The following is a 23,419-nucleotide window of genomic DNA, read 5'->3' as shown; positions in this document are numbered from 1 at the left end:
CCATAATCCAACAGGCTAGGAGGGAGGGAGGGAGGGAGGAACGGAGAGGGAGGGAGGGAGAGAGGGAGAGAGGTGGAGAACCTGCTAAAACCTTTTTAACTTTGATAAGCCATCTAAATATATATATATATATATATATATATATATATATATTAGGGGTGTAACGGTACATGTATTTGTATTGAACCGTTTCGGTACGGGGTGCTCGGTTCGGTGCGGAGGCGTACCGAACGAGTTTCCATACGGACATATTAAGTAGAGGACCGCATGTGTGGAACATGCTGCGGCCGCACATGGACAGTTGCGCACACCGTAGCTGTGTTCGAAATCGTTCCCTATTAACTCACTCAATCACAATTCCATATATAGTGTTCATGACATAGTGCACTATTTCGGGAACGAACAAACGAGAATTCGGACACTACGCTGAACATTTCTAAACATCATTTGCGTCAGTAAATGCGCTGGGTATTTGTGTGACGCAGACAGATGCGCCCACATCTTGTAAACAAACCGGGCACTCACGAGGAAAGCTGGAGGTTGTATTGATGTTGAATGTTACATTTCCTTGTTCAAGTTTTTTTTTAAATAATTTTTAATGTTAAATATTCTATTTAACATTCACGCAGACAGATGCGCCCACATCTGTGTTAAATCCCAAATAAATTGTTGACATTTCTGAACGAAAGTTATTCAGCTTCTTCTTCTCCTCCGGAAAAACACGACCGCATTGCATTGTGGTATACGGGAGTAACATGTAGGGTACATCGTATGTACAATACACTCAAATTTTGGGTATTATTATCCTGCAGATAATGTGGATAAGGAGATTTTTCTGGCAAAAAACATAAAGATTGAGTGAAAGTCATCAGGGCTAAAGATTTGGGGGGGGGGGGGGGGGGGGGGGAGTAAAAGTTAATCTGAGCAACAACTGGAAACTGTTTAGTGTTGCAATTGTTCATTGTTGCACATTAGATTGAGAAAAGATTTTTTTTTTTTTAAAAACAGTCTGAGCCAATGTTATTTATTTGTATTTCTACATTTCAGAATCTTTATATTTTTGAGCAGAATTCTAGCTTTGTATTGTCTAATGTTCCTATTGTAAAAAGCACAAAAGTGTGTTATGAACAACATGAAGCACATGTTATGAAGCACATTTATATTTAGCATTTTGATTTTTTACTGTACCGAAAATGAACCGAACCGTGACCTCAAAACCGAGGTACGTACCGAACCGAGATTTTTGTGTACCGTTACACCCCTAATATATATATATATATATATATATATATATATTGGGCTATAATCAGCATTCTAAAGAGCTCATTTGCTGTTGTAGGAGAATGTATTGAGTAATAGCTTAACATAAATTAAGCTATATTGTGCTTGTGTGTTTGCATTGCCGTGTTTGTGCGTGCGAGTGTGTATGTGTTTCTGTGCTTGCATGCAGGCACGTGTTTTTGTGTGTGTGAGTTAGGGAGAGGGGCGGGGTCTGTTTGTTGTTCTTCAACAGCCTCCTGATTCATGCTGTCCTCAATTCCTCTGCTTTAATTTAAAATGAAATCACAAAAGCAGACATTATTACACGTTATGCTTCCAATAGCAAACAAGCAAGCATGCACATACACAAATAGACACACACACACACACACACATAGGGCCCTATCTTGCATCCGGTGCAATTTACTTTCTCACTGGCGCATGTGTCGTTGCTAGTTTGCAACTGGCGCGTTGTTCAGATGCTATTTTAAGGGCGCATGCATAATGTTGCTTGTGCACCACGTGCATACACTTTGCCTCTCTCATCTACCTAGCCACACATTCTTGGTAAATTATTTGAGAAAGAACAGCTGATACATTGGTAATAAGTTGTACTTTTAAATCAATGCATCTGCAAACACCGTACAGCAAACACATATTTTCTTGACACAGACATCGTGTACATGCCCATAACTTTTAGGATTGATGAGTATTTGATCATGAGAAAGCATTGTTTTACCGCGAGTGAGTGTTAAAAAGAATGAATGAATGCGGGCGCACGTGTGTGTAATTGTAAAATAATTAATAAATGCGGGTTAGCGTGTGTGCGTCCATCTGTTTAAACCCACGAAAACTAAACACGTAACGCATAATACAGTCAATGGCAATGTATATTAACGGGGGGACACATGCACATTAGGAACACAAGTCGAAAACGATAATGGATACAATACTGATAAGAAATGGTGTTTATAATGTATTGCGTATATCATGACGTGTGTCCGCACGTGCGGTGCCCAACACTCGACAATCATTAAATAGAACCACAGTTACCGCATATCATATGTGTGATAAGTTTTCTTTGCCGAAATTTATTTGAGGACTCAACATTTCTGAAGTTGTGGAAGAAAACCTTATTCCATGTGTGAATTAGGCCATATTATTTGGCCATAAACTGAGCCATTTGAAGTTTGAAATGCATGTGCATCCATCTCATCGGAGACTGCAGACGAGCTGTCAAAATATCAACTCGTCAGATTTAAATGCGCTCATTGCTCTTAAAGGGGATGGGAGCTGGCACTCTCATTGGTTTGTTGCACGTTTGCCCAAACCACACCTATGGGTAATTAGGCTACTTCAGACCAACCCTTTTGGATTTGCGCCGGGCGCAAGAGTCATTTTTGCACCGGTAAAATAGCGACATCACCATAGAACCGCCCACAATGCTACTTGAGCTTGGCGCTTCTCAATTGCATTTCAGACCGTTAAAATAGGGCCCATATACTCGCACACATATACACCCATACACACATTGGTACAAAAAAACGCTCATCTCATTGACATTCTTAATTTTTGTTGAAAACGTATACAGTACAGAGTTGTTATCAAATAAATCAAATTATAACCTTATATTATAAGGTTATAATTGTTTTCTTTATTATTATAGCCGTAGATAGACCTAGTCCTACATTCCTACATACATTCCATTTCAACAAAGATGGAAGAAGCAAAACCTTTTAAATTAGCAGAGATTATTTCAAAATCCAAACCTTATCAGTCTGAGAACACAACAGCAAATCATCTCCTTTTAAGGCTTGTTGATGATCAGGGCTTCTCTTCAGATGAATGTCAGCAGTTTTAGTTTTCATAAAGTTTCTTCAAGATCATTCTCACTGATTATATTCTTGATATGTCAGGCTGTCAGGGCTGTAACTTCATGGCTGACTGGTGAATTGTACGTGATTACCCAGTGGTGGTCTTAAAGAGTTGCTAGGGGCATCAGCTGGCTGGTCAATCAGGAGTCACACCAAGCCAACTGCATCCTCACCTCACAGATCAACTAATCCACTTCAGTTTGGATTTCATCCTTCAACTCTGAAAAGATTATGTTTCATTACTCCCTTTTCCTTGTCCTACTAAATATTTCATTTGATGAATGGGAATTTCAGGAGATCAGGACAGACAGTTACCCTCACCATTTCTAGAAGTGGCAAATAGTTATGAGGCAATGTTAAATTTGTGTTAATTGTTTGGATTGGTGTAAATCAGTCAGAATCTGGTTTATGTATTGCTCTACCAAGAACAGCCCAAGTTGATTTCAGACCAATGTTCAGACGGTCATTTTTTATTTATGATAATTTGTTGTGAACGTTGTGTTGAAATTATTAAAGTGCCACAGGGAATTCATGTGTGGCTGCCTGAGTGAGGAAGCGGGGGCACAGACTTCCTCTCTGGGCTTGTTTCTACAGAAGTGAAGATAGAAAAGTATGGTTAGTCTACTGACCTTTAAAGGATAGCACAGTGCCTATTTGTCGTTTTACACCAATACTTTTATACTTGTTGTTTTAGTATCTGGACTGCCATGGTCTCTAAGGATCTCTACGCTAATGATGATGGACACAGGAGCTTAATTTTGATGGCAGTGTCACAGGCACTGTGTAGACACATACACACACGTCCTCACACACACACACACACACACACACACACACACACACACACACACACACACACACACACACACACACACACACACACACACAAAAACACACACAAAAACACACACACACACACACGTGCATACGCACAAACGCACACACACACACACACACGTGCTCACACATGTGCACACACACACACACACGAACACAAATGCTCACCCAACAACGTACATGTGCTCACACACACACACACACACACACACACACACACACACACACACACACACACACACACACACACACACACACACACACACACAAACACACACACACACACACACACACACACACACACACACACATACACACACACACACACACACATGTGTCTCAGTGGCTGCCATTCTGAGGTTCTGTTTTGGCTGGGGCCTCGTGTGCCCTTCGGGTTAAGCTCTTGGAACACAGAGTATCAAAGTTCCAACAAGTTATTCTGTTTTGATTGCCTTAAATGCTTAAGGGATTAATCCAGGCTCAGATAGCTCGAGGAATGAATATTCTGTGGCATATTTTGGTAACCAAATGCTGGTGAGTGTCTAACCCTCAGGGTACACTGGCTTCTGTGTTGAGAGAGTGTTTATGGGGGATGTGCAAGCGTTCATGTATGTTCATTAATCCATGGGATAACAATGCCGGTCGGTTGGCTTCCTTATAACAAAGAACCAACCCTGTAAGGGGTATAAATCCCCAAGGAATACAAAACAAAAACAAAAACTTGAAAGAATTGTGTTTAATTGTTCTGATTGAATTAAAACCAAATCTGTTTTTTGTGCTGAACAAACGTTGCAAAATCAAGAAAGGGTGTAGTTTTGATGTTTGAAATGCTATTTGAATTCTTATTTCAAATAGCATTTCGTAAACAATCAAACCAACTCCCAAGCAATCCCATAACCCCTTCCCACAGTAACCGAGAGGACCATACACAAGCAGAGAAATTCAGACAAAGAAAAGTTGGAGATGAATGCAAACTACAATGAAAAGCGAAAGAAAAGAAAAGGGCCGGATAACAGAGAGGGAGAGAGAGAGAACGCTGTGGGAGAGGCGGAGAGGAGGTGGCGGAAGGGATGCAGTTTGTAAGAGACCGGGTGCCCGCTGGCTGCCCGGCCGTCCGTTGTCTCACTGCTGCAGTGCACGTGAACTTGTAAGGAGCTGTTTAGAAAGCATTCTTCCACAGCTTAGAGAAGAGAGGATTATCAAGAAGCACTTTGAGTCTCCTGTGTAACGGCACAGCAAAAGGCAGCAGCCAACACAGTGAGGGGAGAGAGAGTGGGGCTTAGTCCCAGGATGAAGGATGCATAACAGGTCGCAGCCAAAATGTCAACTAGCATGTACTGAATAATAGCGTTTATAGTCCTTTTTGACTTGTTTTTCATATTGTTCGTGCTGCCTTATTCTGTCCCGTTTTGTGAGATCAATGCAAGAGAGAGAGAGATAGAGAGATTTAGAGGTAGAGCGAGAGAGAGAGAGAGAGGCAGAGAGAGAGGGAGTGAGAGAGAGAGAGAGAGAGAGAGAGAGAGAGAGAGAGAGAGAGAGAGAGAGAGAGAGTGAGAGGAGGTAACAGGGGCCAGAGGAGCAGGAGAGAGAGAGAGGCAGAGAGAGAGAAAGAGAGAGAAAGAGAGAGGGGGAGAGAGAGAGAGAGAGAGAGAGAGAGAGAGAGAGAGAGAGAGAGAGAGAGAGAGAGAGAGAGAGAGAGTGAGAGGAGGTAACAGGGGCCAGGCTGAGGAGCAGAACAACAGGCCCCGGTGGGAGCAGTGCTGCCGGACGCTGCTCCTAAGCGTTTAATCTCCCGCTCTGGGAGAACACAAACGATCTGCTAATCGCCTCGACCTTCACACCAACAACAAGGTCACAGGGGAGCCGCCGCGCTTTGCATTTCCCACAGATACTTTGGAAGACATGCAGAACAATTAGTGGAGCTGGATGTGAAGGAGTGGCGTCGCCCTGCTACGCCCTGCCAAACTCCAGGAGGGTTTGCCCTGCTCCCCCCGCCCCCAGGAGGGTTAGCCCTGCTACACCCCAGGTGGGTTAGCCTCTCCCCCAGGAGGGTGAGCCTCTCCCCCCGCCCCCAGGAGGGTTAGCCCTGCTACACCCCAGGAGGGTTAGCCTCTCCCCCAGGAGGGTTAGCACCACCCTAGGAGGGTTAGCCCCGCCCCAAGGAGGGTTAGCCCCACTCCCCCCGCCCCCAGGAGGGTTAGCCCCTCCCCTAGGAGGGTTAGCCCTACTCCCCCCGCCCCCAGGAGGGTTAGCCCCTCCCCTAGGAGGGTTAGCCCCGCCCCAGGAGGGTTAGCCCTGCTACACCCACCCCCAGGAAGGTTAGCCCCTCCCCTAAGAGGGTCAGCCCCGCCCCAGGAGGGTTAGCCACGCCCCACCCCATTGTATTTGGGTGTTTGGTTGTTTTTATCTGTGACCAGGTTTAGAGTACCTTTTTTACAAGGTGAATAATACGGTGCTTGTTTGATTGTGTGTGTGTGCGTGTATGCACACACACACACACACACACACACACACACATGCACATTCTGCCTTTGAAAGCCATTACACCTCATGCGTACATGAATCTTGTTTATGTAATCAAAGGACTTTTGTACTCGACAACAGAGCATTACTGTATAATTAAATAAACTGGCAGTTTGAGATGCGATTATACGACACAAATTCAATTTCCCTTTTCGGCAGTTTGATTATAAATGTCTAGACGCAGGATTATTTCTTCTTCTGATGAACCCCCTGGCTTTGGCCTTATTACACACAAAAGGAACAACCTTTTCTCAGGATCTTCCTACGATCAAAATCAATGCCTTTTTATGATAACTTTGGCCATTTATACACAAAAAACTGTTAATTATACTGATAACGATGAATTAAAGTTTGTGGAATTATGTTCCCAAATGAGCGAAACCAGACCAGTAGTTTTCCCTCTCTCCTCTGCCTGTTCATGATCATCATTGATTAAAGCCTTCGGCATCATATGGCATTCCACAACTTGCACGTAAGGGCATGCGTACACTCATTATAATTGAGTAACTACAATTCTGGATAATGTTTAATGGTTAACAAACTAATAATTTGGTTTGGAATAATACTGAAATAATTGACAAGTCTCTATACACAATTTTGTCACAGACAGAACACACTCACCATTTACAGTCTACCACCGTCAGCCCTTCCATTTACCAGCAGACGTGTGGGAGCTGATAACATTAGGCTAGCTAGCTAGCTACGTTTTATTAAATCCAAGTTGACAACGGCAGTAGCTAAAAAAAAGTCTGTTGTCTAATTGTCGCCTGTTTCAGCCGCCTTGACAAACAAATTTGGATTCATTTCACGAAAGGAACGACCTGTGTGCGTAAGTTAGATTGCTGTGAAAAGGTTGTTTGTTGAACTTCAATTGGACACCATTTTGAAACAAGACACAGAAGTAATTTCAAAGATGAGGAGGATCGAGTTTGATCAATCAAAAAGAGAGTGGCCAAGTATGAGAAGCTAAGCGTGGGTAGTGGGTTAAGAACCCTATGTGCTGTCAAAAAATAAAGTTACAGAAGGCAGTTATAAGGTTTGCGCAGCGCATTGCTAAACGCGGGAGCCATTCTCTGATGGAGAAAATATACAGGAGCCTAACCTTGGCAGTTCAGAGGTTTCTTTGAGGGATTACCAAACAAAGAAACGATCATCTCCAGAATTAAAGACATTTCTGCGTTAATTGTAGAAAAGTTTATTACTGATATGTGTGAAGATCGAAAGCACCAGCAAACACTTGCATTGAAAGGTTGCCTAACCATCAGAATGTATAACTTGTATATCTTGATAACTTTTAAGGGAACATTTTAAGCACCCTATATTTTTTTCGGAGCTACAACTTCAAACATCAGTTCGCTCGAAGTTTGCCACCTCATTGTTTCCACTTCAAATGTGATTCACTTGTGACCTTGTTCTATCGCCTTGTGTCTTGCCTTTAACACAGTGTTGTGGCTGCATACACATGTTTATCAAGTTCATCAAGACACAGTCATACACCTTATTAGGAGGAAGGTGTGACCTTTCCCGCTTCAATCCCTATTGATTGGAATTTTCATTGGTGTGCGTGCATGTGTGTGTGTGTGTGTGCGTGTGTCTTTGCACGTGTGAGTGGGTGTAAACCGTGGGTGTTCAGTTCTATTGCAACGTGATAATTAGAACACCTGACTAGCTGTTGGGCTCATTTTTTCACGTGAAGATCTTCTCCTAATTAACACCGACTTGTAACAAGGGCTGCAGGAAGCAGAGTATTCCCTTCTGTTGCTGTAACACCACTTCTAGTTGCGTGCTAATTGTTCTTTTCTGTGGTGCCCAGTGTGTCTCTGGCTAGCACTGAGGTTGACGAGAGACTTTGATGGCTGTTTGAGCGTCGAGCGCTTGCGCGCCACGGTGCGTATGGAGATCATTGGCTGGGACATCGCAGGCTTGCCGGCTACCCAGGTTTCCACCGGTGTTGGACCACTGCCAGCTATTGAATGTGCTCTGCCTTGCCCCTGATCATGGCACTTTGTCCCCATAGGATCAGGGAATCTCAGCTGCTTAGGCTAAAAAACTAAACAGAAACAACTACATATAAACAATCAAATACATCCCAAAAAACGGTTTTGTTTTTTTAAACTGTATTAGGGCATCATGGACGGAATATTCAAGGCAGCCCAACCCCGACTTAATACACTGCATAACCGAGGCTTGTCGCCGAACACAATAAACCCCTGGCCGTCCAGCTGACCCTCGGTCTCCCCCTTTTCTGAACCCCACAGCTCTCTCGGACCCGGACGGGGGTCTCTGCCGGAGGACCTACTGCGGCCGCGGCCGGCAGTGCCTGGTGCTGGCGGAGACAGGCCGCGCCGAGTGTGTGTGCCAGGAGAAGTGCCGGCCCTCCTTCGTGCCGGTGTGCGGCTCCGACGGCCGCTTCTACGAGAACCACTGCGAGGTGTACCGCACCGCCTGTCTGGAGAAGAGACGCATCTACGTGGTTCACAGCAAGGACTGCTTCTTCAAAGGTACGTGCCCCTTTTGGGGTCTTTGTCATTGCATAATGCGGTCTGCCTGCGTCGATGTGCGCACACACACACACACACACACACACACACACACACACACACACACACACACACACACACACACACACACACACACACACACACACACACACACACACACACAGCATTACAGAAAGCTTTACTTCTGAGGGCCCATTAGTTGTAGAAGCTACGTTAAGCTAGGAGCTATAGTGCTGCATTGATGCTATAGTATAGGGCCTTCGCTAAACTTTCAATACCTTTGACAGGGAACTCCAATTTCAGGGCAACTTTTTTATCTCTACCATGAAAGCTATAATGATTTACAGGATTAACCACATTTTTGTTCGTCTGTCTGTGTCTCTCTCTCCATAGCTCTCTTTCAAACCTGCACTCACAAACACAACAAAACCAACATATATGTTGTCGTCTCTTTGACCTAAATCCACTGAATTCTACTCACAATTTTTCTTGATATAATAATACATCTTGAAATTTCTGCATACCATTGAAAGAAAATATCAAATAAAATACATGTCATGTATGAATAATGTAACTATTTTTTATATGCCATGCATTAAGATGTACCATCAGATTATTTGATAGGCTTAAAATGTAAAAAAAGAATGGTATTTCTTCTCTAACTGAAGTAAATACAGCAGTAACAGGGAGTCACATCATCTGAATACCACAAATATTCAAGCACACAAGATGTCCCTCCAAGGTTAACTGACCTCCTTTGGTCCCTACTAGTATAATCACCAACGGCTCCAAATCAGTCATTGTTTCACCAAGAAAGTCAGATTCATACCGGAGATGGAATAATGCTGAGGTTGAACATCAGTTATGGCACTTTTCTTGGCACCAGAAGTTAGGCGCTGACACCAGCAAAAGGCTGAACACACAATATTCACATGCATGCACTGTTTGTGTTCACAAGTCAGTTGAAACTCACGTAGTAATTATCACCTGCCAGGAAAAGCACCAAGTCAGTCCTTTCCGCTGGCAAACTAAATGTGCCTGTTGGAATCTGTACACCAACTTTCAATAAATATTAATCAGAAAGGTAGCTTTGGTGTTATTATTATTATTCATAACGACGGTTCATGCTGAAGTATAGGCAAAGGATCTTATCTAATTTCTGTTAACAAATTGATGAATAACGAATCAATTTGAAAATAGAGCCAAACGCGTTTCATAATACATTTTCATAAATTAACACCCATTCATTTCTCATCCTGCCAATCATCACATTTATTAATTAGTTGAAAAAGTTGAGAGGATAAAACAGAAGGCCTAACTTTATCACAATAATATTCTGTATTCTGACACCAGCAGATTGACTGTGTGCTTTTGCGTGCGTGCGTGTACCTGTTATACACGGATAATAATTGTGTATACTGTATAAATCCTCAATATAAACATCCACATAATGTTGAGCAGGTGTTTCTTCCACTTGAACCAGAGACAGTGTCTGCCTACGTGTTCCTAAGAAGAGCCGAACGTGGCCCACGCTCCTCTGTTCTGAGAGGCCTGTTGATCCGTACCCGGAGCATTCGCGGTGGTTGGAATACACCACCAGTGGACTTGGGATCATGAGATATAGATATCCAGAAATATGAGGGGTTAAACAGTCATATATTCATTTTGAGTGGTACGGAACTGGGCCCACTCTCAACAGACCGGTATGCACTGCTTACAAAATAAGACATTACTCAGTTATTGTAGGGTAAAACTAATTCAAATAAATGATACAAATAATATGTATGGACATTAACCAACGGCGTATATACCAGAGTTAACAAGGGGGGACATATACACATAAAGTTAAGTGACGCTCACGGATTCTGAGGTGCAGTCGAGGGCGTTTCACTTGTTATGCAGTCGGACGCGTGAGTGTTGCTAAGTCGGGCGTCGTGCTCTGGAGCATGGCGAGTTTAAAACACACATAATCAGCTGAGGTTCGCCACATCCTGGCTGCTTGGGAACGACGTCCACTCCGAAAGCGACAGCCTCCGCAGCAATCTGCCATGAGATCAGGGGCCTCATGGCAGATTGACCACCCCCCCCCCCCCCCCCCAGGGCCCTCCATCAGACGCCATGCCTCATGATGGGCAGCGTGTGGATTCACCACCCCACTCACTCAACTTCTGCTTGTGGGTTTTAAAGCGTCGACGTTAGGGGCGTTTAAAAGCAGGAAATGAAATTCAACAAGAGTCCGAATGGTCCGCCAGGTCCAATCACACGGCTGAACGCCCACCGCACCACGCGTTCATTTGCATGAGATAAACGGAAGTTCCGTTTTTTGTCCTGCCCCTTTAACGGAGAGCAAGCCCACACCAGAGCCTTCCCACAATCCTTTGCCCCACGCAAGATTGCACCAAGTGCATATTGATTGGGAGGCGCAGCCAATCCCGACACATCGCGTCTGGTGGGAGTGGGCCACACTTGAAATTGCCATGGCCGCTTTCTCCGTTGGATTACAATGGAGTCGGTCGCCCGTGGTAACCAAACGCACCTCAAGTGAACAGGTGGATCAGACAACAGGCATGAAAAGGAAACACATTTTAGCGGCTGACTACAAGCAACCACTGCTCCCCGCAGCCTTCAGGCAACAATATGCTTCCAAGAAGATGCTTCTAAGTACAGCTATCCTGGTAGCTGTACTGTCAGAATAATACGTTTTAAATGGAGAAAAGGCAGCACAATGTGCATTTATAAGTCAATGTATCAACTGTACCGAACCATGTGACGCCACCATATGGCATCCCTGCATCCTCCATGTACATTGATATTTACATGATCAACCTTACTTTAATCTAAATTCACAAAAAAATAGCACATTTGAATCCCTAGATATAAAGAGCACTAAATATAATCATTTATAACAACAAATCAACAAAAAATAATATATATGACAATACAGACTTGATAGCGGTAACCTTAAATCATTCAGGAGGGCATGCACATTTGTTCCAAGTCATTACTTTTCGATATCTCCAACATTAATTTGCAACCGCCTCTGAAGTAAATAATTGCTACCTCTCTTCTCTTCAACACACTACTCAATTTAAAAACAATTTCAGAATCAATTAGGTTTATTGCATTCCAGTGATGAAATGTAAACAATACAGTAGTCATGTGATTGTTTATTTTTAAATATCTCCCCTGCCTGATTGGTCGTGATCGGTCGGTGCGACAACAGTCCAGTGTTGTGCTATCAAGGCTCGGACATGCTCCCCACGTTCCGCCTCCGCGGGCCGCTGTGGACGTGTACTGGTCGCCAGGACGACCCCGTGATTCCTTTCACACTACCGTTGAGGATCCACGTGGACCGTACCCACGTTCCAAGCATTTCCCAATCCACACTCATTCCATTCCAGTTGGTGGCGGCAATGCACCATAACTTTGTTTGCCAACCGCCATTAAAAGTCGAGGAGAAGCAGAAGAGTGCTTTTATATTCCTTCAAAGATGTTTTGTATAGCACTGGGTATACGCGGATGTGAATGGTATGAGTTAGCCTTAAGTGGGCAGATGTGTGAAGGGAGTTCACCCAGAATGCATTAAAAAATAAACAACCTTTTCACCAAGAGAGAGCCTTCTTTAGATAAAAAATGCCTGAGATACAGTTTTATGATGATGGAGAACCTATAAAAACACACTATGCAATATGTAGTGTAGACATTGAGTTGATACGTTCTCATACGATACCAACATAAGAAATATCCAGATCTCGAAATTCCTCTGACCTAAAAAGAAAATGAGAACTGGATGGACTGATACTAAACCCCGAAGGCTTTTAAATAAGGCAAGGAACCAGATGTAACTACAACTACAACCTCTTACTTATTTCCTTAAAGGGGGACAAAACCTTTCTCAGGCTTCTTCCTAATATCTCAGAATAACATTATGTCAGTCCTATGAGGTTTTAAAACCACCTTTGCTTGACAACTGAGACTGAAGTGGACCCTCTATGGGCTCTGCTAAGGTAGGTGCTCTCATCCCTTCAAAATAGTGGCAGAACACAATTGTGAAGGGAATCTCATTAGAGATCAGGGGGAGGTTGAAGAGATATGCAGGGGCTGAACCAATTAGGTCTGCAGCCATCTTGAAGAAATGTGTCTACGGCGATTATTGGTTTTATTTAAAAAGTGATCATCAGGTACTACTCAGACTTGCCATTGTCGACATGTGAAGTACAGAGATTCCTTTATTCCCTGAAGTGGTCACTCCCAGATCCAGTTGTCAACCATTAGCCCAGCCTGTTTCTTTATCGGTGCAAAAGGAGTCATACTTCTCACACCAAACCCACAGGGCTATCTCATCCCTTCACGTTGAGCGCGTGCCGCCTGTGAATGTGTTTGCTTATGTGTTTTCCGAGGGCAGTGGGGGGGGGGATTTAACCACTCGAATAAGCACCCAAGCACTGACTGGAATTCAGCCGGAGGGAGTCGTGTGTCTGCGCTCGACATGATCGCATTAAAGCATCCTTAGCTGTCGGCCTTGGATCTTCCTGTTTGTGACGGGAACCAGAGGTAATTGTGTGAAGAAATAAAGGCTGGATACAAGGCTTATTGTTCTCCTCTGTCAACCAGCCTCTTAGCATAAACACTGGAGCGGGCGGACCTTACAGCTAATCTGGAGAGTGCAAACAATGGTATATAAAACACACATGAGCCAGTGTTGATGTCAGTAAATAAGGGAGAAGTGGATGGGGCAATTTGAATCATTTACATCATTTAGAAACTATTTCTATACTCAATCGAGTGGAACACACATCCTTGAGTATGTCTTTGGTGGAAGATGTTTTCATTTCCCACTGAAGGCAGGGGGGAGTTAGCAGACTGCATTATTTTTTTTTAGTGCCAACAGGTTACCAGCAAAGAACCTCATCAGAAGCCATTGTAGCAGGCGGATGGTTATATACTGTGCACTCTTTGCAAGTGAAGTCTAATTAATAACTAAAGTTTATCCATCAAAATGCGGTCAGCACAATTTTGACCCTGGCTTTGATTAGAAAACGCTAATATGATGAAACGTGAAAGATAAATTGCATAAAATCTGCTTCTACCTTCTCCTCAGCATGCAAAGCACTACATTTGAGCATGATAAACAGGCAACAGTTTGCTGTTGGTCTGTGTGGAGCCCAACAGGGGGTCGCTGATTTTTCAGCTCCATGATCTTTATCTCCTAGTTAGATTGCTGCCTTGGCAGCACTGGTTTCCATCAGACAGAAGGCTCTTCCAATGGTCTGATCATACTTTTCAATAAATACATTTACCTTTTCCATCATTTGGCAATCCATCAATTTTTTTTAAATGTGCAGACCCTGGGTGAAAATGTATGGATCCAGACACACACAAATCTGTCCATCCAATCTATCCATCATTTCCTCCACCCAAGCCACATCCATCGTAACTTCACATCCATCATGTGTCCTTTTACCCATTGATCCATTTTTCCTGCTGTCCGTCCATCTTTTGATTTACAAGGCTTTGTCCCGTTTGGTCTCCACTGCCCTGTTCCAGTTGCAGCATTATCCACCCCAGCGTCTCTCATACAGCCCTTCCCCCCCAGCCCATCCAATCCCTGTTCCCCCTACACCGCCACCGCCTCCTAGAAGCCTCTGGCACCTCTCTGCCTCCCATCATATGTCTTGTTGCTTGCTAACCCCTCTGGCCCGGGCCATGGCGGAGACCATTAGCTTGGCCACACAAAACACATTGACTCTCATAAGGGAGATAAACTCTGCAGCACGCTGCAGACGCCCGTAGGCCTTCTAGGCTGACCGACAATGGCACGTGGATATCTATCTATATATATATATATGAATATAGTGGTCCTCTATTGCATTATCTGGTTTCTCCACCCTTATGTCCCTCTCTCCCTCTCCTTTAATCTGCCTGGATGTCCCTCTCTCCCAGGCTGATAGCCTCCTCCCGCCACTGCTTAGTGTCGACACTCTAGCTTCCTCTGCAATCGGTCCGTTGAAGGACTTGGGCACTTCCTTTCTTTTGGGGGCCGACCCCAATGATTAGTCATATTTTTGACTGCACTTTTTGATGCCTTGTTTGCCAAAGAAATAATAACCTTTTTTACCAGGCAGAGGCATGTTGAAATGTCTTCGACGAAAATCACCCCATGCGTCGTTCTGCTTGTGTTAAATGACCCCATTCGTTCTGCCATGACCCATTAAGGCCACATCATTCAGCAAAGTCAAAATGACACTTTTTATAAATGCACCCAATTTGCCAAAAGTGGGGCGGTGGAGTCATAAAGTTGTGCAGGTCACACACAAAACATTAGAGCAAACGCTGCCTTCCAACTTTGTGTTAGGTTAATCGGGATTCTGGCCGGGCTGTGCTGTCACGCGTGACAGGAACAAATAAAGAACACACACACACAAAAACACACATACATAGAACAAATACCCTGCAGGCCTCCCCTGACTTATGTGTTACAGTGCGGTGCTTATTAACGAGCAGTCTTAACCTTCGTCATCCTTCTGCTCTCTCTCTCTCTCTCTCTCTCTCTCTCTCTCTCTCTCTCTCTCTCTCTCTCTCTCTCTCTATCTCTCTCTCTCTTTCTCTCTCTCTCTCGTCCTAGCTAGGTAGACCCTGCTCTGCCTCATTAAGCCTGACCATCTCCCCCCCACAGGTCCAATAGAGGCCTGGGTTAGAGAAAGCGATGGTGTTTTGAAATAGATGCCCTGATAAGATCTTCTGGCCCCTGCCTTCCATGGACACCAGATGATGAAATAGATAAGATGTCTTCGGTTTCTCAACATATATAGTTGTTAAATGTACTGAGTTCTTTTTGAGTCGCTTTACAGATAAATGATAATAATCATGTTTCATTGATCTCTGTCAACTTTATTATTTTACACATATCTGTACTTAGAATCATGATTATTGAGACACTCAGGCTTCAGGGATTACAAGCAATAGTTCAAATACACAGGATGATGTGGATGGTTGTTATATTATGCTGCGATGGGTTTAAATTGCATTGACTAATTGGTTGGTTGCTATAATTAAAACATACAAACATACTCTGCAAAAAAGTACCCTGCCACACACCCACCTGCGAATATATGGTTTAATTCTGGATTATGTGTTTTGGGTCTCTCTTTCTCTCTCTCTCTCTCTCTCTCTCTCTCTCTCTCTCTCTCTCTCTCTCTCTCTCTCTCTCTCTCTCTCTCTCTCTCTCCCTCTCTCCCTCACTCTTGTTGTGGAGGTAATTAACAAGTCCCTGATGTTGTGTTTGTCAAAAGCCTTTTAGTGGATGCGCTGCTGGCTCCGTGTTCCCTCTTGTTGCATTAACAGGTGGTGTTTATTTGGGAGCAGTCCATGTCTTTGAGGCTGTGGATTTTTATTTACTGTATTTCATCTATTTTGCGTTGCCAAAACGCTGCTCTTTAAAGCCTGTTGGCAGTTGAGGAGAGAGAGTTAAGACACACCTCCAAGCTCCTTCAGTCTACAACCCTCTAATCAGTCTAATAGCGGTGAAGCAGGGAAGATTACACAGGGCGTTTTAAGATCCTGGGCCAGACACATTTAAAAGTAGCTTGTATATGATTTTATGATGCAGAGTCCAATATAGAAGCAGGGAGTTTAGGGAGAGGTGTTGTAAAAATCTCCAAAAGCAATAATTTAAATAGCAATCCATTAATGAATCACATAATTTATTGGGTGACCCTGCCGAAGCCGCTCAAGGATATCTGTCTGTCTAGCCAGACGGATCCATCTCTATCCAATCTATTTATCTATCTAGCTTTCTCACCCTCTCCAGACACATTTTCACTCGCTGTACCTCCAATAAGGCATGGACGGGGGATTTGAGCGACACTTTCAAGCTTCTCTCACCATTCCTGCAGTCTATGTCGATTGTTGGAGGGATGAAGATAAACTAAATTAAATTAAGAAAGTATAATGACTTAGTAACATCACACGCAGGCAAAGTGATGCAAAGAAATCCCTCACACAAAACATATCCAGAGTCTGTGTGACGTTGTCTCGCCACTTTAGGTTAATCAAATTTAATTACTTTTCAAAACACTCAATCCCCTCCGAGCTCAGCCAGGTTGACAGCTCCTAATTACCCTGAACCGATCCCACCTTGAACAGCTCTCTCTTCCTTTACCCCTTGTTGAATACCGGTGCAAAATCAGCAAGTCGCTCTGCAGCCTGACTGTAGTAGAGAGGATAGGGGTCCACTAGACATCTCCAACGCTATGTACTACTTAGGGAGGCAGCCACTGCCAGCCCGGTTCAGAGTGTAATACGGTGAAACTTCAAGGAAATGGTTTTTGAGTGTAGGGTGGAGGAAGATCACAGGCAGAGAGTCACTCAGGAGGTATTTTTTGAAACAGGTATCAATCCGCTGATAGACAGCTGACAGTTAAAAAAAAAAGTGGTGCTCTATTTTTCCTCAAAATCTTTCTCTCTCTCTCTTTCTCTCTCTCTCGCTCGCTCTCGTGTGTGAACTGATAAATAGTTCCTCCACTGTCCTGTGTAATGCAAGCTGTCAGATTATATATTTCCACATTGCCGGCTGTAGAGTCTTTTCAGCAGGTAATGAACAGGCCTTACAATTGACTAACACAGCTCGGGACACTTTGCCAAAACAACCAATGGCGGCACAACTCACTCACTTGTCACCTGTGCTGAGGTTCCCTCCGATTCAAGAGTTCTCAAAGGAATGTCACCTGGCGTACAAAAGGATCCCACCAGGATGTTTACACGCATAAATGTGCTGTCAATATGGACTCTCTACAGTATAACAGAACATAAAGTCAATATTAATCTGCACTACAACACCTTTAGCTGGTCTCCCCTCCACAGTATATTAAATAAAGGCGGACTGCTGTGTCTATTAACTTCTCTTAGCTGTGCGGTGTGCGGTGGAGGGGTCCCCGTCCTTGTAAACAAGCTCTTTAAAACCCGATAATTGGCTTTGATGTTCCATGTGAAGATGTGAATATGGGAACCTAGGGTCGACGCACTGCCAAAACAGAAAGGCCAGGATTCACGAGACGCCTTTCAAGGCTGTTTACTTGAAATGGGCCTTAACTGCCTCTTTTCACCATTTGACCAGATTTCTCTGCTTATACGCTGACATGAATGGGTGATTTAATGGCTAATGGTATGCAGCGCCATGGAGCAGCATCAGCAGATGTCCATAACCCAGCGCAGCGCTCATGTTTATTTGGTGTTTGCTGGACCTCGTAAACCCATTTTTATGGCTCACAGACGCACCGTTTTGGGATATCGCAACGACCAACTACGTTTTATCGCAAAAGAGTTGGGAGGCAGAGCATGAGAAACCTTCTCATCCTTTATTCCAATGGAAGACCTTATATATATATATATATATATAGACAAAACAAAAAATGTATGCAAACTTTCTACATTTAATTTCGATTTATCTGCACTCTACCTACCTGAGCAGAGGTTTCCTGTAGGCCTTCTAGATTGCTGATTGGAGAGAACGCAAGCCAGACTCATAGACCGCTATGACAGATGCGGCTTTGTGTTTGACTGTCAGTGGGTACAGGTGTCCATCATGCTGTAAATGGTTCCTTTTCTCCTGTTACTCTGCTTCCCCTCCTCAGTCACAAGCTTAAAGTCACAAGCATGCGTAAATGATATGCACCCATCCATTTAGACTCAATGATGTCTTTGGTTTGTCACTATTGCCGATGTTGTCGTTGACACTGGAAAGCATCAGTATTAGCAGCCCACAGCCAAAAAAAGAAGACATATAAGAAAATAGATAGTAAAGGTGAATAATTGATGTAGTACAGAAGCTTGCACAAATTGGATGTGTGCACTAGCCCGCAGCCAGTTCTCCTGTTTCTGTGCAACATTATTACTTGTCTATTCATGTGTATTACCAAACAAGCAGAATTGGTATAGATTTTATGGCGTAGTGTGGCCTGTAAAGTGTGGCCAGCAAATGTGATACCTGATCTACAATTAACATATCACTCGATACAAGTGGTCAGTTGAAAAGTATAAGTGTTTGGGGAGGTTTAACCTAGCGATTGTAAGTGCTTTGTATTTGGTTCTATTAACATCCTTACTGTACGGACAGCGATACATTGTTTCATCTTCTTCTGACAAATGTACTTATTGTAAGTCGCTTTGGATAAAATGCCAAAATGCCCTAAATGTAAAATGTAAAATGTAGGGTTTTTTATTTATTCCTTTAAAATTGTACAGTTGTAGACCTCAACTGAGGCCTCAGTTGAGGTCTACAACTGAGGCCTATATTGTGCTCGTCTTATAGAACGCACACAGTTCATATTTTATGGGCAGCACGGTGGTTGTGTGTGTGGTTGAGTGCAGCTTTGTAGAGGCAGCGGCTGATGTTGATTCTCGGGTTGGAGAGAGGTTCAAGCTCCCCGGCTGCTTATAGAATAACACCACAGTGTTTGCATTCGAGCTGAAACGGGGTTCACTGACATTTGAAAGAACACAACTATCATCTGTGGAGCTCATGATATTGTGACTGTTTCCCTATGAATGCACCGGGGTTCAGGTGACAATATATTTATGTATATATATAATGCACATGAATTCATTTTTAACCCTGTTATCTAGGAAGATATTGTGACTCATTGTGGTCAGAGCCGGTGTGTTGCCTTATCTGCCGCAGACTTATGAAGTTATTATTTCCAATACCTGTCCCATTCTCTTTGTGTAAGCCCTGATTTACCTGCTGAGAAAGAGCGATAATTGAAATCCTGAGTGGCAGTTCACTTCATAGGAGGCAAACACTCCTCGCCTTTTGTAATTGCTTTTGAGCCGATAGCCGCGTGCTTGGAGGGGAATATCAGCCCCGAAACATTCATAGCAAGTGTGCACACACACACACACTCATACTCTCTCACACACACACAAACACACACACGCACACACATTGCCCCCACCCCCTGAGCTTATTTGGCCGATACTTCTATCTCTGTGATGGAGGAGCCCATCTCTCTCTCTCTCTCTCTCTCTCTCTCTCTCTCTCTCTCTCTCTCTCTAAGAGAGAGAGAGAGAGAGAGAGAGAGAGAGAGAGAGAGAGAGAGAGAGAGTAAGGGCATTGTTATGAATCGTGCCGTCACTCTTTTTCAGGTGATTACAGAAAATTAATAATAGTCGGATATCATCCTAATTCTGCTGTGATAGGTTATTTGGTGTTTTTCTTTTGACACTCAGCATGAATCTGCAGAATTAGGCAGTGCGGAGGAAAGCAAAGAGTCACAATTTGTAAAGTCTGGGTTGGTAAATGGGCCGCAGACCTCGCAGCCGTAGAGAGTGATGTATTCTATTATTTGACTGGGAGGTCCAGTTTGACGTTTCATTGAATGTCGCAGAAGGCCCTCAATGCCTTGTCTCTCAGGTCATTCACAGCTTTATTTAAGTTTCCCCTGTTGATGATGTCCATTTAAAGTTAGATGTAATCTGTTGTGTTTAAGGGCAACCGTGTCCAAGAAAAATTGGAACTTTAGTTTTTGTAGTGTATATTTTTGTTTGAAAAAGTTTACTGCGATGCACAGATTTTAGATAAACTTTGTACAAGATTGAGTTCCGATGAAGTCCTTCATTGAATAGCAAGACAAGACAATCTGCAAACAGAAAACATTCTACTCACGACGTATTCTCTCTCTTCTTTCACATTCTATATACATCTGAGATGGGCCATGGAAAATGGCTGGTTCCCATCTCCCTGCAACTCTATAATTTCCCATCCTCTTATATATGATTCCACTTTTCACTCTCCTATTTCCTGGTCCCCCTTTTGCATTGTACTCAATTTCTTTGTGACTTTCCTCTCCTCGTCTATTTTCTCTATCCTTTATCATGAACGAAAGCCCTACCTTGTTATATTTTCTTTATAAGGGGTAGCGAACCCCTTTATCTCCTAAAGAAAAGCAACATTTGTGTTCCCGGACATTAACTTCCCGGCAAGTGTAGGTATTACGACCCAAGCGAGTTATATCAACCATTCCACCTTGGTTAAATTTCAGACAAAGCTTTGATCTTCAGATGTAGTAGATGGAATCCTAACCAATCTAAGGTTGCCAAAACTCTGCTGAATTTCCCCCAGCATGTGACCTGTAACAAAAAAGAGAATAAAACCCTGGATTGTATGCATGCTGTATATCAACGTTAAGGAGGCATACAGCTCCAATGTCCTCCCCTTTCCTCCCTCGGCACATCGCACCACAGCCTAACAAGGCTTGTACACACAGACCTGCCCGTTGTCGGGAGGCTCCCTGCCACCACCGGGGCTGCTCAGCAGTGGTCAGTGGAAGTTTAGGAGGAGCAGAGGGAGTGCTGCAGATCAGCAGAGTACATGTACATGCCTGTCATGGGCGTGCTGGGGAGAAGGGCTGACCCCTCGTCTAGCCGACTAATTAGTCTCAGGGCTCTAAGCAGGGTAAGGTTTTTGTTCGGGTCGAGTAGCTGCATTTTTTGGGAGGCTAAGCACCTGCTTTCATTGTTATTATAGTCATCATTGTTGAAACTAAAATCTGAGTTAGTTTTCAATGTTTTCTGGCTATTGTTGCCCACGTTTGACAAGATTCATTATAATGAATGACTGCCCACCGGGAACGCACCAACATCAAACTGAAACAGAAATATAAAGGAACATAGTGCTGCTGTCTAGTTGTTTATTTAAAAAATGATCCAGTGATTGTTAGGGTAGTTTGAAAGTATTTTTTTTAAGGAAGAACGATATTTGATGTTCAACAGATATTCATGCTTCGAATTACAATGATCTGATGAGGGGAACTGAAGACGCTATATCTCGTATGAGTGTCGCAAAGTGGCCGGGCACTAGCACTCGGAATTCATCTCACGTTTCAAAATGTCCCCGATGGATCCAAGATTAAAATGTGTAGGAGACTAGGAGTGTATCCATCTAGCTCTACCACAGAACAAAGCATGTATAAAAGCTCTGGTATTGGTGAAACGCAGGTAGACTGAATTCAATACATCTTAATACTGACAATATTATTTGAGAATATTGCAAACAAAAAAAGGTGCCTGCAAATTTGTATTCCTATTCTTTGAGTATCGGACATGTAGGTCTTCTATTCCAATTGTGGGGTATTTACAGCATCCCTTATAATAACTAGAATTAAATGTAGTGACAGAATACATCAATTGTTATGATTTAACAGCACACTTGTAACTTATTGCACTTTTATTGTGACACTTAAATATGAAAACAATATTATTTATGACTCTAAGGCATCACATAGTTGACTTAGGTAATTCTTAGTTGGAGACTTAGTTGGAGACCAACTGGTGAGCAAAACTGACGCCCCCCAAGAGAATGTGCTGTCACATTTATTGTGGAGAGCTTCTTATATATTGGTGTGATATCAATCAACTCCAGCTCAATAACGGAAAGGAGCTAGTGGTGGACTACCGGCCGAACAAGGCCCCTAACTACCACCACCCCCTGAGGGAGGAGGTGGAGCTGCTGGACCCCTACAAGCTCCGGGGAATACTCATGGACAAAGCCCTCTAAAGCAGTTGTTCTCAAACCTTTTCTACCAGTGTACCCCCTTTACGATATCTTTTCAGCTGAGTGTCCCCTTCAAAGGCAAAAACAAATTATACTAATTAACATAAATATTGTATGTACTTCCTATTTGGTAGAGTTCTATTTGTCAGGGTAACCATGAATATTAAAAGAGTGCAAATACTCACAATTTAGTGAGAAACATGGCCCGTGCTTCATGCAACTGTAGGCTAATTTCTCCTTGCATAAAAAAAGCACGCCAGGGGAGGTGCAGAGCATATAGAGGTGAATCTCATTAAAATACATTCCTCCTGAAACTGACGACATGTTGGTTTTTAAATTATAGTTAGTTATTTTTTATTAGTTAATTAATTTGACATTTTATGAGTGCCCCCTGCAGTACTCCAAAGTACCCCTAGGGGAACGCATACGACATTCAACACCTGCTATAGGCAGTTGAACGTCATTCAACACCTGCTATAGGCAGTTGAAGATGTTTCAACAGTCTGCAGAAGCCAGTATCCTATTTTATTTACAACAACCCAAGGGATGCCAACAAAATGTTTGTGAGGAAAGCTATCGACGTAGCTGGAGCCGAACCAGACAATCTGTAGGTGGTCGCGGAGCGGAGCATCAGTAGGAGATTCACGCTATCCTGGAGAACCCCTCCCCATCCCCTCTATCATGAACTACAAGGATGAGAAGCACATTCACCCACATACTCATCCCTCTCGGCACACCACAAAGCCCCTTGTCTAGTGCTTTGTGCTAGTAGACATCAGGCTTTACAATCAAGGCTTGAGCCCCACAAGGAAACGTTAAGACTTGCACGTCTGTTACTTACTATGGACCCTTACTGCATCCTGCATGGACTCTTG

General features: G+C 43.4%; 1 protein-coding gene across 1 annotated transcript in view; it reads left to right on the top strand.

Annotated features, from left to right (window-relative positions):
* LOC130386083 (follistatin-related protein 4-like) overlaps positions 1–23,419 on the top strand; it is a 198,109-nt gene that overhangs the window by 58,161 nt on the left and 116,529 nt on the right. The window contains exon 5 of the mRNA XM_056594865.1: positions 8,753–8,995. Within this exon, the coding sequence (XP_056450840.1) occupies positions 8,753–8,995 (243 nt within the window). The remainder of the gene's footprint in view (positions 1–8,752; positions 8,996–23,419) is intronic.

The sequence above is a fragment of the Gadus chalcogrammus genome, chromosome 7 (genome assembly GCF_026213295.1).
Source record: "Gadus chalcogrammus isolate NIFS_2021 chromosome 7, NIFS_Gcha_1.0, whole genome shotgun sequence".
Classification (NCBI taxonomy): Eukaryota; Metazoa; Chordata; class Actinopteri; order Gadiformes; family Gadidae; genus Gadus; species Gadus chalcogrammus.
Note: the sequence above shows the minus strand (reverse complement) of the source record. Positions and strands in the feature narration are given on the sequence as shown.